Raw genomic sequence first — 18,919 nt, 5'->3', positions numbered from 1 at the left:
TAGGCTATGTAATGCAATGTAATGTTATATCCAATTATATATTTTCTTTTTTTAAGCTGTTCAGGGACTACAGATGGAAATAGCCTTCTTGGCTAATTCTGGTACATTGTTTAATGTACTCTCTCCCTGGCAAATACACTCAACTATCACCTCCTCCCCAGTGACAGCTCACCACTGCTCACAGATGTAGATAATATGCAGTACAAATAATGTGAACATATCTAAATGGACTGCTTTTACCCAAGGTGCTTTGCAATGGCTTCTCATTCACCCATCCATGGTGGCAGCCTGTTCATTGGGAGCAATTTGAAGTTGCAGACAGGAGGAGCCGAGAGCCGCCGACCCTGCGGCTACTAGACGAGCTGCTCTAGCTCCTGAGCCACAGCCAACCCCATCTGGATCTATGTGAGATGATCCACTTATTACTACTGAGCGAGAAGAGATAAGAGCTGAGAGCAACAGTGACTATAGCTCCTTTGGTAGGGTGTGTGCCGTCAAACCAGCAGGTTTAGAGCTTAAGGCTAGTTTTAAATAATTTTGTTTTCTTGTATGTTATAGTGACATTTTGTGCTTTAGTATTTTGTAAACGACGTCCTATATAGTTTACTAAAAGTGTCAAAAAGTGTCAATGTGTAGGCTATCTGTTATTGAGGTTGCTGCTCTGATAACCTATGGAGAGAGAGAGAGAGAGAGAGACCTTGCTGCTTTCTTATCTCTCAATCACTGTCTGTTCATTTTGTCTACACATACTGACAACATGCCTTCATGGACGGAGGTGTGAGCTCTGCCGCACCCTGCCTAGTTCTGGGGGGGGAGGGGGTAGTTCTGGGGGAGGGGGGGAGGGGGGGGGGGGGGGAGGGAGGGAGGGGGGGGGGGGAGGGAGGGAGGGGGGGAGGGAGGGAGGGGGGGGGGGGGGAGGGAGGGGAGGGAGGGGGGGGCACATTGACTTGACGCACAGTGACGTGCGCGTTCCCGTGTATCAGAGACAAAGATGGCGGCCGCCGCCGGATCAGGTAAACCGAATTCACAGCCGCACATATGTGATATGCAGTTGGGTTTCTTGTACTTATATTTCAATAATATTCACATTAAGATGAGCCATCCGATCACATGGGTTGTAGATACTGGTATTTCAACAGATGTGGATGTGTTTTCAGACCACGGAAGCTCTTTCTGGCTATCAGACCGTGAACCTGCCTGAGCCTGAGCCCTGCAGCAGGCTCGCCTCCTCATGATGAATCACAACCCAGTTAGCCTGTTAGCCTGTTAGCCTGGCGGGTTGATATTATAACTCTGCTACCGAGTGAGAGCTGCTTTATAAGTCTTGTAAGAGTCGAGCCCGCCTAGCCGCTAGCCAGCCGCAGGAGTGGTCGATAGCAGGGTTAGGGTTAGTCCTCTTCTCAGCATGCTAATCTGGCTGCTAGCTTGTTCTAGTGCAGAGTCATGTCTGCACTGCAGAGCTAGCCTAGCATTAGCCTAGCATTAGCCTAGCATTAGCGGCTGGCCTAGCATTAGCGGCTAGCCTAGCATTAGCCTAGCATTAGCCTAGCATTAGCCTAGCATTAGCGGCTAGCCTAGCATTAGCCTAGCATTAGCGGCTAGCCTAGCATTAGCCTAGCATTAGCGGCTAGCCTAGCATTAGCCTAGCATTAGCGGCTAGCCTAGCATTAGCGGCTAGCCTAGCATTAGCGGCTAGCCTAGCATTAGCGGCTAGCCTAGCATTAGCGGCTAGCCTAGCATTAGCGGCTAGCCTAGCATTAGCCTAGCATTAGCGGCTAGCCTAGCATTAGCCTAGCATTAGCGGCTAGCTAACACGTCAAACATGAGGGAAACTCCGCGGCACATTTGGAATAGAGGCAATTCATGTTCTGGCTAGTCATCCTCAAAACATCAGAACTTAAGTGTTAGACCATCCCGTAGATAACCAGCTAGAGATAATATAATAATATCACATTACCATAACATAAGCTAACGTTAGCTGGTTAGCATGATTAGCCGTGCGTTGTATTAGTATTAATAAGCTAACTCAGCCATCTAATCATGTTATCAGATAACCCCTAGTGCCTATAGCTTTAGCAGCTGCTATTTAAAGTACAGTAGACTAAGGTTACTATCTAACAACCCTAACATGAGAACACACACACACACACACACACACACACACACACACACACACACACACACCGTGCTACCTAGCTAGTGTTCCCATTCTGCACTATGGGCCTAGCTCCTCCTGCACCACAGACTTGTCTAGTGTTTCTTTTGCAGTAATGTTATCTCACCAGTGTAACTTGCTACGAACAAGCACCCCTACAGGGCTTTACATCTTAATTAAGGCTCGTGGTTTTACGTTAATTGTCTTTGCTTTTGCGCCTAACAGATTGTGGACACCTAGTATTACTGTTAGACCTAGTGTTACTGTTAGTACGTCATGCACTACTGGCCACACAAGCATGTAATCTTCCACACACCCATCTCATTAAATACTTCCACACACCCATCTCATTAAATACTTCCACACATCCATCTCATTAAATACTTCCACACATCCATCTCATTAAATACTTCCACACACCCATCTCATTTAAAACTTCCACACACCCATCTCATTTAAAACTTCCACACACCCATCTCATTTAAAACTTCCACACACCCATCTCATTTAAAACTTCCACACGTTCAAAGAATGTTGTCTGCACATTTCCACTCAGTATGCAGTTCAGATTAATACAAGTCAATCGACAAACCAGATCACTAGGCAAAAAAGAACTGAGACACCTCTAGCAATCTCTTATCAAGTTGTCATGTTCAAGTTAAGCTTACTAAACTCGATGTACCTAAAAAGAAAAAAAATCTAGCCTAGCCATTCCATAGTAAAACTGTCGTCCCCCTCACATCAAAGCAGATGTCATTGCAGTGTAGGGATGTTACAGTTAATGGACTATCGATTAATTGCAGATAAGAATTTAGTCCAGTAAGATTCGGTAACTCGATGAATTGCTTGTTAATGGAACAGAACTTTTTTTTTTTTTTTTGAACGAATGTTATCAACGGGAGTTGAGGGAAATGTAATCATAATTTAGGGTCTGACTGCACATGAGGGCGCCACGCCATGTAGTGAAGGCTAATTGGGATGCCAACACAGCGGAAGAAAGACACAAAAACGAAGCGAGCAAAGCGCAGTCAAGCGCGGGTCGTTCTTATCAATTAATTGACTATCATCTGTTAAGGTTAACAGTTATCGATTTAATGAAAATTCTTGAAATTTGCAACCCCACTGCAGTGAAAGCTTTTCTTTACAGGCGTCAAGGTTCCCCGGAACTTCCGTCTGCTGGAGGAGCTAGAAGAGGGTCAGAAGGGGGTAGGAGACGGGACGGTCAGCTGGGGGCTGGAGGACGATGACGACATGACGCTCACCCGCTGGACCGGCATGATCATCGGGCCTCCCAGGGTGAGAGGGGATTCTGACCAATCAGAACGCCACTCAAATGTCATGTCAGGTCCCCTTTAAGACTTTTTTCCCTTTCTGATCAGTGCACTAGACATTTTACCCCGCCCCTTTTCTTCTTCTCATGATCAGTCATGCACTCACCTCAAACTGCAGCCTGCAGGTCAACATGAACCAGGCGCTCCCCACAACTGACCATGTATTTCACCACAGATCATTGGAAAGATTCTACTGTAGAATTCCCCATGCAATGCCCATCCCAACTTCTCCATTCAAGTAGGCTTATTTGATCAACGTGATGGACAAAGGTTAACACACTAGGACCTCGATAAGCACTATAAGGTTCACTCTTTGGACCAATATTTTCCTGCCAGTAAACCTTGCAGCCAATTTGTTTTTCTTTGTCCCCCCTAGACAATCTACGAGAACAGGATGTACAGTCTGAAGGTAGAATGTGGACCCAAGTACCCGGACACGCCTCCCTTCGTCCGCTTCGTGACCAAGATCAACCTGAACGGCGTGCACAACTCTAACGGGGGGGTAAGTGCCCAGATGCTGACCCCATGACCCCGTTTACACCTGCCATTAAAATGCCTTTTTGGTGTTGAGATTGCAGTCTGATTGTGCGAAACCACATGAAAATACAGGTGTAAATGCGCCCAAAACATTTTGAGGACGGATTGAAAATATTCAAGCACGGACAGGATGTGACGTTAGATTGTCAGCTGGACAGAGTCGATCGGATCTCAAACGGATCGGGTTGAAGATACTCAAAACGCATATTAATGTCAGGTGTAAATGTAATCAGGCTAAATCATTATCTAGATATAATCTGGATACAAGACGCGTTTGAATGCAAGGTGTAAACGGGGTCCATGTTGTCCGAGAGGTGGATAAAGCACTGTGGTGTGAAGTGGTTCAGATTTACTCAGAACATGCTTAGCGAGGGGCGTGGCCCTTAGTCTCCAGCCTGCAGCCATCACAGCCTACCTGAGGCATTAGCTATGCTTGCTATGTTGCTGGGTGTGTAATAAAGTCACCTGCCTATTTGTGAGTAACCTGCTTAAACCAGGTTGGTCCTGGCCGAACCCCCGGGCTAAGGGCATGGCACAGCTGTGTGTGCGTGCGTGTGCGTGCGTGCGTGTGTGTGTGTGCGTGCGCGTGTGCCTCCCCCAGCGCGCGTCTCACCCAGCGGCGGTCTCTCTCCCAGGTGGACACGCGGGCCGTGGCGGCGCTGGCGAAGTGGCAGAACTCCTACAGTATCCGCGTGGTCCTGCAGGAGCTCCGGAGACTCATGATGTGCAAAGAGAACATGAAGCTAGCCCAGCCGCCCGAGGGCTCGGTCTACAGCAACTGACCCCGCCCAACCGCCCGAGGGCTCGGTCTACAGCAACTGACCCCGCCCAGCCGCCCGAGGGCTCGGTCTACAGCAACTGACCCCGCCCAACTCCACCCTCACTGTCCCTCCACCCCACACACACACACACACACACACACACACACACACACACACACACACACGTAAATAATAGTACATTTACACTGACTCAGCGCTTCCTTCCAACTACACTGATCTACACACACACTCATTCATATATTCACACTGATCTACACACACACACACACACTCATTCATATATTCACACTGATTGAAAGCTTCCTCTGAAATACTCGTATATTTACACACTCATCCATGTGCAGCGGCAGGTTGCCCCCTATTATTTCCCAGGACTCTTGAAAAGCCCTTTCTCATGTAAGCCCCTCCCTTTCCCAGGCCCCTCCCTGCTACCCTCCTAAACCACGCCTCCTCTCTCTCTCGGGAGGGTCTCATAGAGCAGAGACGAATAGACTCCGCCCACCCCACACATTCGCCGCGCAGACCAGACATTACCATACAAAAATACTGTACATCTTACTAATCTTTTTTTTTTTTTTATTATCTTTGTGTTCTACATCCAGATTGTAAAATAACATAAATGATCTTATTGAGTGTACCTATCTTATGTGTCTGCTGGATTCTTCAACCAAGGGCGGTGGCCGCGTTGTTTGCTCTGTACTGTATGTGTTGTAACGGGTGGGATTCACAACGACGCTGCTCTGTGGAGGAACATGCTTCCGTAGCCCCGTTTCAAACATGATGGATGTGGAAGATTTAGGTCTTGATTTCAGAGACTTGTGTGTAACCAAAATCGGCTTTAGTCATTGTAGGTCAGAAGTGTCTTATCACTGAAAAGCTAACAAATGGGGGGGAAAAAACACTGCTTAGCTTTAGAAACCCTGGACAACAAAAAACAAGAGGGAATTAAGTTGGTTAATTTCTTTTTTTAACCAAGCTGCATTGGTCTCGAATAAGGGACCAATTTCTCCATCCCTATTATGTGAATTTCCATGGCCTTCACTATAGCGCATGTACGGTACTTTGGGGAGAAGTAAGATATATTCAGCACAGTGTGTCAGCAGGGCCGTCCCTCGGCTCATCCCCCCTCAAACATGTCCTCCGAGTGCCATATGGATCAGCGCTTTGGAATAATTGAACGGAGAGAGCTAGTGTAGGGAGGATAAAAAAAACGAATAAAAGTTCTCTTTCTTACTTTCTCTCAAGTGTTGTGAGTGAAGACTTGTCTTCTGGTTTCTCTTCGGGGCCGACCTGTGACCTCTGCCCTGTAGACTCCCCAGGCCGGCCTCCACGGCGACCCGCCACCCAATGCAAATGTACGGCTTTAGATGTTTCGTTTTATAACGGGTGTGAATCTAGTCTGGGTGCCGGTGACCTGTGCATGGTTTTATTTGAATTAAACGTCATTACTTTTGCATGTGTTGGTGTCCTGATTGTTCAAGACGTGGTGAGAAGGGTCAGGGTTCAAGTGAAGCTGCAGTGTGGCGTACTAACCCTGACTTCACTGATGACATGCATGCATATCAACCAATTTCTTGAAATGATTTACACTTTACAAACAATGTCTGTATGGTTGAGAGTAGCCAGTCCCTCAGAAAGATTGGATGACCTGAGTCTGTGCTGTAATTAGCTACTAGCATGTTGACTTGCTATTCTGGGCGTACAAGTTGGCTGAACAATATTTCATATGCTGGAAGCTTGAATGCTTTGAATTTAGACACATGGCCCAGTTTTGAACTGACATACCCAGAGACAAAGGAGCTCGTTCACAATCAGCATGGTCTTGTTGAACAGCGATCATTCTTCGCTAGGTATTCAGCTATGTCTTTTACTAGGACGGAATAGACAGTCCAGTGTCCTCATTGTTAGGTTTTATGAGACAGAAGGACAGGTGAGTGGAAGAGTGATTGCAGCTCATCTGCTTGGCTAGCCGGCATACATGATCAGTTTCTTTGGTAGGCCATGTTTTACCTCTCAACACACGTCAGCTGTACTGGGATGTTCTCTTGCTCTTTTTAATTATAGTGGAGTGCACTTTTTCTAAAGGTGTCCTTTTCTATGATCGGACAACATAGCCTTATCTGACCATCAAATTGTGTGTGTGTGTATGTGAGAGAGAGACACACACACACACACACACACCGAAGGAACCAGCAAGAGAAACCCTTCTGCCAGGAGGATATGAGGGGAGAGTGGACCCATGAACTCAGCTGTCCAGTGAGGGGAGAGTGGACCCAGTAACTCAGCTGTCCAGTGAGGGGAGAGTGGACCCGTTAACTCAGCTGAACTAGTCTAGTCAGCACGTGTGCGCGTCCTCGCTCGTGACTGCAAGGTGCTGCTCCCCGGGCCGCGCGAGGAAGCTCTCACTCCACAGCCGCTCCTCCCCCTGGGCGGGGACTGTGGCTCCTCCCCCGCGAGCGCCGAGGTGGGCGTGGGGGGCGCGGGACAAAGGGAGGCACGTGACCCGAGGGGTCACAATAGAGAGAGACACGTGACCCGGGCCCGAGGGGTCACAATGAGAGAGACAGCTGGAGGCCCCGGTCTGCCTCGCGCACATCCCATACAGGGGCCCTCTGACCCCGAGGGGAGGGGTGACCCCGAGAGGAGGGGGGACCCCGAGAGGAGGGGGGACAACTGCCCAAAACCACCCGTTTAGCCCATATCCACACGCTCTACGGCCCACTGGAGGTATAAAGCCGTGTAGCTTATCTACTGTGTGCGCTGTGCAATCCATACAGTTAGTTTAGCCTATCAGGGACATTCCTGACTTGTTAATTCTGACAATTTTTACCCCAAGGAAACACAACATCTGGGATTCTTATCCTCTTCATTGGCTTGAGTTTGCATCAGAAAGTCACATGTTCAGAAAGATTCTTCAGAAAAATATCGAGAGGGTTTAAATTCCTGTCTCCCCCTGTATCACCTGAACGCCTTTCTCCTGCTCACCTTCTCACAGGAAATGTTACATAAGCCAATAATTTGCTCTAGGTAAATATATCCCAACTACACTAAATCTCCTCTCACTCTAACAGTGTTCATGTTGCATGGTCGGCCGTGTGTGTGTGTGTGTGTGTGTGTGTGTGTGTGTGTGTGTGGCAAGGGCAAACTAAATGAACAACCTCTCAATCACTGTAATTGTATCTGCTGGGATTGACAAGCCAACTGTATCCACAGTGAAAGGGAGGGCAAAAAGTAGACAACCATTCAATCACCATGATTGGATGAGGGTGAACAATCCCCCATCATACCTGTCTGTCTGACCCGCCTCCACGGGACACAGGTGGGAACCAGGAAGTACTGGTAACCAGGAAGTACTGGGGGCATATTTGGAAAATTACATTTAAAAAAGTTTTAGATTTATTTTTTATCCGTTCAAGCAACTAGTGGAATGCTTTTAAAAAGATGTTACTCATCATACATTTTAAGGTTGTTTTGAGAGAGATGTATGATTTGAACATTTGAACACTGAACATTTTGTGGTTCACAATCTTTTGCTATAAAACCCGACGTGTTCATTATTCAAGTGCTGCGCAGACCAACTGTCTGATTATCCTCTGAAACATCTGCAGTCACACGGCATCTTGATAATTAACTCCGGCCCTGATTGACTCCATTAGTTTCATTCAGATGTAAAACACCAGCAGAGCAGACCAGGTGTGGGAGGTGTCACATGGTTGCTGACACACACCCTCCCACCCCATTCTCCTGCGCGACCCGGTGTGTGTACCACGCTGCAGAGCAGTCTGAGGGGGCCCATCTGCTCACAGGGTCAATACCACTTTCACACACACGCGCACACACACGCGCACACACACGCGCACACACGCGCACACACACACACACACATACACACTTTTTTCTAAATGAGTGAGTGACCCGCGGCTAGAATGCCAATTAGCTTAATGAGACAGATTTTTGCTTTGTGGTTGGGTTTTGGGAAAGTGTATTGCTTGCTGAAAGATTATTTTAAGAAGGAAATATGTTAATTTTGTAGTTCTTCATTATCTTCCTCTTTCCCCCAAAGTAAGTTCTTCGTCATCATAATGAAACAAACTCATTGACATGGTATGCACTGTTGGAGACAAATGTTAGGGCCTAATCAAACAAAATTAATTGTATTTCAGATAGATGAACACATTATTTTCATATTTTCATAGTCAGAGTTCCAGTCTGTAGAAACTACAGCTCGCTACTCCCTCACAATGCTAAAGCTAAGATACGTAATCCCTGAATTGATCAACGTTGCTCCCAGTTTGGCCTGGTCTGGTCTGGTCTGGTCTGGTCTAGTCTGGTCTGGTCTGGTCTGGTCTGGTCTGGTCTGGTCTAGTCTGGTCTGGTCTGGTCTGGTCTGGTCTGGTCTAGTCTGGTCTGGTCTGGTCTGGTCTGGTCTAGTCTAGTCTAGTCTAGTCTGGTCTGGTCTGGTCTGGTCTGGTCTGGTCTGGTCTGGTCTGGTCTGGTCTAGTCTGGTCTGGTCTGGTCTGGTCTGGTCTAGTCTGGTCTGGTCTGGTCTGGTCTGGTCTGGTCTGGTCTGGGTCTGGTCTGGTCTGGGTCTGGTCTGGTCTGGGTCTGGTCTGGTCTAGTCTGGTCTAGTCTGGTCTGGTCTAATTGGTCTGGTCTGGTCTGGTCTGGTCTAGTCTAGTCTAGTCTGGTCCTGGTCTGGTCTGGTCTGGTCTAGTCTAGTCTAGTCTGGTCTGGCCTGGTCTGGTCTGGTCTGGTCAGGTCTGGTCTGGTCTGGTCTGGTCTGGTCTGGTCTGGTCTGGTCTAGTCTGGTCTGGTCTAGTCTGGTCTGGTCTAGTCTGGTCTGGTCTGGTCTGGTCTGGTCTCTGGTCTAGTCTAGTCTGGTCTGGTCTAGTCTGGTCTGGTCTGGGTCTGGTCTGGTCTGGTCTGGTCTGGTCTGGTCTGGTCTGGTCTAGTCTAGTCTAGTCTGGTCTGGTCTAGTCTGGTCTGGTCTGGTCTGGTCTGGTCTGGTCTGGTCTAGTCTGGTCTGGTCTGGTCTGGTCCTGGTCTGGTCTGGTCTGGTCTGGTCTGGTCTGGTCTGGTCTGGTCTGGTCTGGTCTGGTCTGGTCTGGCCCAGCTTTGAGCAGCTGAGGCGCTGCTGCGTGTCGCACGGCTCGGAGGTGACGGAATGTTGCCCTCTCTCCCATTCTCCCCCCCCCCTTTCACCCCCCCCCCCCCACACACCCCCCACCCCCCCACACACACACACACCCCCCCCCGCCCCACACACACCCCTACACCCTCCCCTCACGCCCATTGCGAAACCCCAGCAGATGGCCCAGAGACAAAGAGAGTAAAGGGTTCTAGAGAAAGAGAAAGGTCCCCCTCCCCTACGAGCACGCCGTCCACGGTCTCAGTCATACAGCTGGCCCCCGTCAGCCCACTGTAACCTGCCCCCCCCCACACTCTGTCACTGTCCTGCGGCGTACGCCCGCCACGTGCCTCTCTATTAAGAACACGCTTCTGCCTCATTTCCCTCCTTCCCTTTCCTGCGTGATACAGACATCACTCTCTCCTGATGCTTCATTTTCCAAGATGGCCTCTTTTTTCTAAATGCAGACATTAGCCCAGACGATATACAATGTCCTCTCAGTAGCGCCCCCCCCCCCCGTCTCTGTCCTCTCAGTAGCGCCCCCCCCCGTCTATGTCCTCTCAGTAGCGCCCCCCCCGTCTCTGTCCTCTCAGTAGCGCCCCCCCCCCCCCGTCTCTGTCCTCTCAGTAGCGCCCCCCCCCCCCCCCGGTCCATTCAGTCTCTCTAGCAGGTAATTCCCTCTGTGACAGCGCCATTGAACCAGCCAGCTCTGAAGGGCTATTTGGCAGAGAGCCATTTAGTGTAAGTGCTCTCAAGGCCACCGAATGACACTTGTAGAGACAATGTCACCCCCAGTGACACCATCAGCTGATTGTATATTAAATGTGGACCAAGAAGTGATATATGCTCCACGAGCCAAAAATATGCAGCATTATTGGCAGAGAAGGAAGTCTGAGGCCAGTGCATCCTGGGAAAGTGAATTCACTCGTTGACGTGGTGGAGGTCAGTGAGTACCAGGTGCCAAGGACGATGGACATGGACTTTTAACAGATAAATCGTGGTTATTTCGGTAATGTAGCAGGAATGGTACACCATAATTAGTCATGGAGGCGTAGGCTGCCTTGTGATATAATGTGATGTAATGTATTCATTCTTTTATCAAGACTGTGTACAGAGCTCTGAATATTTAAGTCAGCTTTTAAAGAGTAACTACTACTGCTACAGCAAAACTACTTTTCAGTGAAATACCGTGTTTTAGGCTTACACATAGTAAAGTGAAACACATCAATCCTTTTTGGGCCTAAATCTTCCTAGTTTTGGGCCTAAATCTGCCTAGTTTTGGGCGTAAGTGGCTCTAAGAGGAAATTGTCGACGTAGAAGCACGTTGCTGGGTCCTCCTATACGACATCTCAGGGAAGTGGTTCTTCTTGAAGCGGGGTGTCTTCTATAGGTGTGGGCGGTACAGCTCAAACTGATTGCATTTTTTGGCTAAAATTGAGATATAGTTGCACTTGTTTGATAGCTTTGGTGTGTTGTTCAATTCAGCGTTGTGGTTAGTCTCTTGATCTGAGAATAGTCCACACAGAATCCTTCTTCTTCATTGTGTGGGTAGGTTGTTGCGTCCTCTCCCCCCAGGCTCGGGGCCGAGGGGCTCTCCTTTTACCCCCCCGAGCCTGGGTGACCCCGAGCCTGGGTGAGGGGCTATCCTTTTACCCCCCCGAGCCTGGGTGAGGGGCTATCCTTTTACCCCCCCGAGCCTGGGTGAGGGGTCACCCGGGTTATATATCCAGCTCACCTCCAGGAGCCACGTCACCGTTTCATCATCCAGAAACCGTCAGGCCACGCATTCCGTTGGGTGTCCGGTATATGGGACAGTCCTGGAGGACGTGGTCTGAGGTTTGCTCCTCGGCGCCACACTCACACGCCGCACAGGATACCAAGATACCAGGAAGCCAAGCTCCATCTGTGCATCGATGAGCGGAAGCGTCCAACGCCGGTCCGGAGGTGATTAAGCCTCACCCACGCCGGTCTGGGTATGGCCATCCCGGGAGGGGAAGGACCGGCAGTCTGGAGGTGTTCTCCTCCCACTCCGCACGCCAGGTGTGGTCCTCCCATCCTGCCTCACTGATGTTAAGATCTCTGCATTGCTGCAGGAGATCCCGTGCTGCAGGAACAAAAGGGTGTCTGGACTTGAGACGCCGGGGAGGCTCTGCTGTTGCAGTGAGCCTGTCGTGGAGCAGGTGGTTAGGCTCCACGGCCCGGCAGGCGAGACGTGCTGTGGTTCCTGTGCATCGGAGGCCAGCGGGCTGGATGCCTGCAAGGATGGGAAGGATCTTGAAGGGGATACATAAGAGAGGGATGGGGCGCTAAGCCCTTCAGGCTTGTATCCCTAGACAACTAGGGCTCTTCTCCAGATTGTGTGGATCTTGAGTTGGCGCAAGCAGGAAGAGAGGAACGCTCTTAACCAGGACTACAGAATCCTACCAGTTTAGAGATTGCATCACTCCGTTGCTAGTAGGCCCACATTAAAATTAATATGCCGTACAATACATCTGTTTGTCCATATTGTGTATCCTCACTGCCATCTACCATCCGGCATGTTCCAGCTAGCCAGCTTCTATCAGCGTCATGCACCATACGCCCTCGTTCTGGGACTGTTCCATCTGCAGCTCGGGGGGGGGTGTGAGTGTTCCCCCGAGACCGCGACCCACACCGTGACATCACCGGACGCCAAGACCGGGAGGGGAGAGTGACACCGTTGATTGATGACTCACAAAATGGAGCGGAGAGAGAGAGACGGACACAACCCTTTCATCAGGACTGAAGCTCAACTAGATTAAAATGTAGTTGAACATCCCCCATTTCTGCATCCCGGTTGCCAACGCCACAATCCCTGTCACTCTCCACACCTGACGGGTAGAAGTTTTTCCCATCTCCTCAGTTGACCTCTCGTTTGACCTCATTCTCCAGGGTGAGATGCTGTGGACATGGTTGATTGCGCCCGGTGTAAACAGTCACCTCCAGCCCTACAGTGTGGTTCATGTGTTTATTATGGAGGGAACATCTACCTCTGACGACGTTTCATCATCTGGTCCACAACCTTGACAAAAAATTGAATTAGTGTTAAAGAAGGCGCAGTGCACAGTTCAAAACATGTTTTTTGGCAGTGGTAAGGGTCCTCTCTGTTCCACACAGGTCCTCACAAGAGGGGGAACAGGAAAGAAGGGAATATATCTCTCTCTCTGATTCAATAGCCGCTAACTGCTGATTAAAAGAAAAAGACAATCAGCCACATTCATTGGCTTGCAGCTGCCTCATTGTCAGGTACTAAAGAGAGAGGGAATTTAGTCAGGCGTTGAAAAGACGCCTTTAGTGAAAAGGACCTGCATTTGTTTTTCAGAGGGCCCTCCACCAATGACTGGATGTGATTAGCACAAATTATCTCACTTATCGCTGTTAAAACAGACCTCAATAGCCAGTCTCTGCACACGCTCATCCCCGTCTCACCATGCAGATGGCAGAACAGAGCAGTGATGAATCTGGTGTGATTGAAGCACAAAATGTTTTAGGGTGGAACCACTATGGCCAAGTCCTTCAATGTGGCCATGAACATTTCATTTGATACATCAATGTGATGATGATGATGATGATACATCAATGTGATGACACACTGGCCCCTGCTTTACTATACATGGTGTTCTCTGACACACTGGGTCTTTGTACACTTAAAATGTGTTTTTCGTTGTTTCAATCAAAATAAACAATAAAAGATAGACCAAACGGGTCAAATGAACATAATATCGCATGTTTATATTTGACATTATAAAATATTTAATTTGTGATTTTAGTTTAGTTAAAACAGACCAGAAGATACTTCTCAAATGAACACAGCTGTGCACTGTTGAAAAATACTTCATAGTAATCAGTCTGCTTTATGGTTTATGGACCCAGGAAACCGGTCCAGTACCGGTCCAGTAGGGACACTGGGTGCATGAAAAGACCAGGCTGTGTTTTAGCTGTGTGTGTGTCTGACCCCCGCCGAGGCTGACCCTGTGACCCCTGAGACACTCCGGGGTCACCCTGCAGCAGCGACCAGGAGGGGAGTCACCGCGCTGACGGTGGTGAGCGGGGGAGGATGACCGCACGCGGGAGAGAGGTTCTAAAGAGGGGTGTTAAAACGCCAGAGTCATCCTGAATGAAAAACAGCCCCGTTCAAAACCCTGCGTGGTAGAAATGTGGAGAATGGGCTGAAAAGAATGTCAACAAGGAAGGATGCCGACGTTATGAGATAACTGAAGAACCATGTGCACACACACACACACACACACACACACACACACACACACACACACACACACACACACACACACATTTGTCACACATGTGTATATATATATAGCATGTGTGACAAATGCGTGTATTTATATATATATATATATATATAAACACACACATGACTGAGATACACATGGCACACCTGCTAACCTGCCATGTCCATGTCGCCTACATGGATGTGCAACGCAATCCATAACCCTACTTATATAATTACACCGTGCGAGCGTGGATCACCGTGAAATCCAAATCCTAGAATGAACACGAGGCAGACGAAAATATCAGAGAACAGTAGAATAAATAAATCAAGAAAGAAAGAAAGAAAGAGAGAGAGAGAGAGAGAGGGGGCAGTTTGGGGCAGTGTAAAGTGTGTTAGCTACTTCATTGGAAGACAATGGTAGCGGGGTGTTGTGTGTAGTTCAGCCCACGTGCTGCAGCGCTGCTATTGTCTGTCCTCCTTCTCTGAGAGGGGGGGGGGGGGGGGGGGGCGGGGGGCTGCAGTGACTGAGTGTGTGTGTGCATGTGTGTGCATGTGTGCGTGCATGTGTGTGTGTGCCTGTGTGTGTGCGTGTGTATGTGTGTGTGCATGTGTGCGTGCATGTGTGTGTGTGCCTGTGTGTGTGTGTGTGTGCCTGTGTGTGTGTGCGTGTGTGTGTGTGTGTGCCTGTGTGTGTGTGTGCCTGTGTGTGTGCGTGTGTGTGTGTGTGTGTGTGTGCATGTGTGTGTGCGGGGATGCACAGACGGTTCGTGGTAATTTGATGCGTGTCCCCTGGGAGGTTTGATGGATTAATGCTAAGCAGCTCCCTTTTCCAAAGCACCAGCTGATCTTTGGGGGCTCTCATATAAAAGACCGCATTAGTGCTGAGCTCAGCTAGTCTGCTCTCTGCTCTCTGTTTCTCTCTCTCTCTCTCTCTCTCTCTCTCTGCACTTTCTTCCTTTCCTTTCTCCTCCGTCCTCTCCTCCTCTCTGCATCCTTTTCTGTTTCTCTTCTCACTTGCTAAGAGGATATTCAGACCAGAACACGTTTTTTTAAGAGGGAAAATCTCACAGCATCCTTTGCGTCATCAGCCACCATTTTGGTATCGCTGACTTTGGCCTCTTCCTCCGAGAGTTGTGTTGAGAGAGTGTGTGTGTTCTTATGTGGCGCTAGCGTCAGGCTGCTGTGAAAATGCCACGCTCCTTTTTGGTGAAGCAACTGAAAGTCCATGATTTTTCCACGTCCGGCCATCATCATCATCATCATCATCACCAGCAGCAGCATGGCTCTGAGGGATGCTCCTCCCTGACCCGCGCCATCGCTGCCTCCGCCACCAACCTGGCTGTTCATCTGAGTGAAAACGGTGAGTCGACAGAACAACAGAAATACTGGCTTCCCTGTCTACTGATGATGTCACTGTGTTCTGTGAGCAGCTTTATTTGTTTCATTTGTTTTGCTGAAGGTTATTTTGTAGTTAAAAAAACAAACAGATCAGCATCTTGATTCTTGTGGGACTTCCTGATACAAGAACTGTGTTGTTGTTTGCTGCTGTACCTCTGTACCTACCCCCCCCCCCCCACACACACACACAGCCCCCAATACACACACACACACACACACACCACCACCAATACACACACACACACACACAACCACCAATACACACACTCACACACACAACCCCCAATACACACACACAAACACACAACCCCCAATACACACACACAAACACACAACCCCCAATATACACACACACACACACACCCCATGCCTCTAGACTTTTGTTTTCTAACTCCAGCGCCGCTGAACAGGATTCAGGTCACGCCAGACCAATCAGCTTAATACTAGTCCAGATCACCAGCCGGCTGGGGGCTTTAATACTATTGTCTGATATGTAAACATGATGCATTCTGGGCTCCAGCCTTTCAGGCATCGCAGCCTCAACAGAAAGCAGATCCACAACCTCAACAGAACCAGATACCCACATGGGATCCGCTCGCCCTTCACTGGTTGCCCTTGAGTCCTCCTTCTATACCTCCATCTCTCCATCTCTCCATCCCTCCATCCCTGCTGTATCTGATGCTGCCGGATGTTACGTTCCCACAGGGGGTTGGATTGCATGAACCCGATCCATCTCTGGAACACAGAGAAGATATGAAGGCTTTTATAGAGGAAGTGAATTGATTGGGGATGTAAAGGGTTCAATATGTGACGAGCAGCGTGGTTTCTGACACATCATCTGAAGACGTTCTCCTCGTTCTCCTCGTTCCCTCTGCAGGCTGGGAACAGTCAGAGAATAGAATCAGTTCAAAGGTGTAGATATCCTCATTTCTGAAAGTGTTTCCCCCTCTAACGGAGGAAGGTCCATAGATATGTTTTGTTTTTAGTGGAATGTCTCTCAGTGTCACAGAGGCGTGGGGCGCGCTGGATCATTTGTCCCCCAGATTTAGGATGCCAGCTGTCTGGTTCCCTTTGTGTTGCAGGGGGGAACACAATATACTGCTGCTGTCAAGATCAGAGTATAGCCCCCCCTCGCTCCCCACCACACACACACACACACACACACACACACACACACACACACACACACACACACACACAAACACACACACGCACGCGCACGCACACACACACACACACACACGCTACTTCTCCCTTCCCCATCCTCCCCAAATCACACTCCACCTGTCACTCAGTCTCTCTATTATCAGACTCACAGGACTTTCACAACACCACAGATGGGGACTGATCTGATTAAAATGAGGTTGAGGGATTTCTAGTCTCAGACGTTGTGTTTGTCTGCCTGTATGATCCCAGGTTTGGATCTGGTCCTGGTGGTTTGGATCTGGTGTGGTGGTTTGGATCTGGTGCTGGTGGTTTAGCTCTGGTGCTGCTGGTTTGGATCTGGTCCTGGTGGTTTGGATCTGGTGCTGGTGGTTTAGATCTGGTGCTGGTGGTTTGGATCTGGTGCTGGTGGTTTAGATGGTCCTGGTGGTTTGGATCTGGTGCTGGTGGTTTAGATCTGGTGCTGGTGGTTTGGATCTGGTGCTGGTGGTTTGGATCTGGTGCTGGTGGTTTAGATGGTGCTGGTGGTTTGGATCTGGTCCTGGTGGTTTGGATCTGGTGCTGGTGGTTTAGATCTGGTGCTGGTGGTTTGGATCTGGTGCTGGTGGTTTAGATGGTCCTGGTGGTTTGGATCTGGTGCTGGTGGTTTGGATCTGGTGCTGGTGGTTTGGATCTGGTGCTGGTGGTTTAGGTGCTGGTGGGTTTGGGCTGAAGACAGCTGGATCAGTTGTGACTTTTGCAAATGTAGTCTTAGTGAATGTTGGTAGTGCTATCCTTTCACATATTTATGATCGCACTTGTTTGAGCCAAATAACTTATTGATCAGTGCATCTCAGTACTGAAGGGTCATTAATATTTCATTCAGACGGCCTGCAGGACCCAGCTCTTGCAAATGGTTTCCTGTATGCGATTTCGTATTGATCTTCCAGCCTCAGAAGTCAATCAATGTTCCTCTACTGGTTTAATTTACAATCTCAAAAAATACAGTGTCATGGTATTGTATCTGTAAAGTATCCCAAGAATTTAAAATAGTGAATTGTTTAAAATGAATTAGATCAAAAAATAACCCTGAAAACAAAACAAAATGTAGGTTGGAATCCAAAAATTGGGCACTGTCTTGTAAAAGTGTGATTACAAAATCTACTTTTATTCATGCAGAATGTCTCTTGCATCCTGGCAGGCTACATCCAGGACTACGTCATCCCCTCAGTATGCCAGAGCACAAAGGAGGCGGGTCTGCGGATGTCGACCGGTCTCTCCTCAGGGCCCTTGTACTCCCTGGGGAGCGGAGGTGGGGGTAGCGGGGGGGAGGAGTTCTCCGACCACGACATGGAGCAGCCCGACAGCCCGCGGTCCAGCGCCGCCGAGTCCGACGCAAGCAGCTTCCTGAGCCCGGAGGCCGATGGCGCCGAGGGCCTCGCGGTCCACGCCGCCTTCCTCATCTCCGACGGCCGCTCCCGGAGAAGAGCCAATCAGAGGTGTCCCAGCAAGGGAGGGGACGTTGACAGTGGCGAGGAGGCGAGCTCTGCAGAGGCCACGCCCACTAAGGGGAAGTCGAAGGGATCGGGGCGGTACACGTGCAGCGAGTGCGCCAAAACCTACGCCACCTCGTCCAACCTGAGCCGCCACAAGCAGACGCACCGCAGTCTGGACGGCCAGCAGGCCAGGAAGTGCCCCACCTGCCACAAGGCCTACGTGTCTATGCCGGCGCTCGCCATGCACATGCTCACCCACGACCTGCGGCACGAGTGCACCGTGTGCGGAAAGGCCTTCAGCCGACCCTGGCTGCTGCAAGGTCACATGAGGTCACACACGGGGGAGAAGCCCTTCGCCTGCGCCCACTGCGGCAAAGCCTTCGCCGACCGCTCGAACCTGCGCGCCCACATGCAGACGCACTCCGCCTTCAAGCACTACAGCTGCAAACGCTGCGACAAGAGCTTCGCGCTCAAGTCGTACCTGAACAAGCACTACGAGTCCGCCTGCTTCAAGGGCTCCGGGGACGACGAGGACTGCAGCTCTGAGGACTGAACCAGTCAACCTGAAACGCTCTTAACGTTTGTATTTAAACCACCTTTTCCATCCAGGTTAGAGTGGTTGAGTCGCTCAACAGAGACCTGGTCCTGGACCCGCTCGCTCCCCCGTCTTCCTCTTCCTGCCTTCTGGAGAAAAGAA

General features: G+C 49.6%; 3 protein-coding genes across 3 annotated transcripts in view; 2 read left to right on the top strand and 1 right to left on the bottom strand.

The window, feature by feature from the left end:
* Positions 1 to 18,919, bottom strand: part of LOC311315089 (uncharacterized protein) — a gene marked incomplete at both ends in the record, with an annotated part of 58,811 nt that overhangs the window by 25,067 nt on the left and 14,825 nt on the right. The gene's annotated exons all lie outside the window — the stretch shown is intronic.
* ube2v1 (ubiquitin-conjugating enzyme E2 variant 1) lies at positions 987 to 5,447 on the top strand. Its single transcript, XM_084445402.1, has 4 exons — positions 987 to 1,013; positions 3,303 to 3,451; positions 3,863 to 3,988; positions 4,659 to 5,447. The coding sequence occupies exons 1-4, from the start codon at positions 992 to 994 to the stop codon at positions 4,803 to 4,805; spliced, it is 444 nt and encodes a 147-aa protein (XP_084301528.1). The 5' UTR covers positions 987 to 991; the 3' UTR covers positions 4,806 to 5,447.
* On the top strand, positions 15,374 to 18,775 carry LOC311314753 (transcriptional repressor scratch 2-like; the record flags this gene model as incomplete). Its single annotated transcript, XM_084445235.1, has 2 exons — positions 15,374 to 15,545; positions 17,928 to 18,775. The coding sequence occupies 2 exons, from the start codon at positions 15,374 to 15,376 to the stop codon at positions 18,773 to 18,775; spliced, it is 1,020 nt and encodes a 339-aa protein (XP_084301361.1).

This window comes from Borostomias antarcticus, assembly GCF_949987555.1.
Source record: "Borostomias antarcticus genome assembly, chromosome: 11".
NCBI classification, from domain to species: Eukaryota; Metazoa; Chordata; class Actinopteri; order Stomiiformes; family Stomiidae; genus Borostomias; species Borostomias antarcticus.
The sequence above is the reverse complement of the archived record's forward strand: the minus strand, read 5'-3'. Positions and strand labels throughout refer to the sequence as shown.

Excerpts from the sequence above, each read along its gene's own strand:
- ube2v1 (XM_084445402.1), top strand. The coding sequence starts at position 992 with ATGGCGGCCGCCGCCGGATCAG. Across the intron at positions 1,014-3,302 it reads GGCGGCCGCCGCCGGATCAG|GCGTCAAGGTTCCCCGGAAC; the intron begins GTAAACCGAATT and ends TTTTCTTTACAG. Across the intron at positions 3,452-3,862 it reads TGATCATCGGGCCTCCCAGG|ACAATCTACGAGAACAGGAT; the intron begins GTGAGAGGGGAT and ends TGTCCCCCCTAG.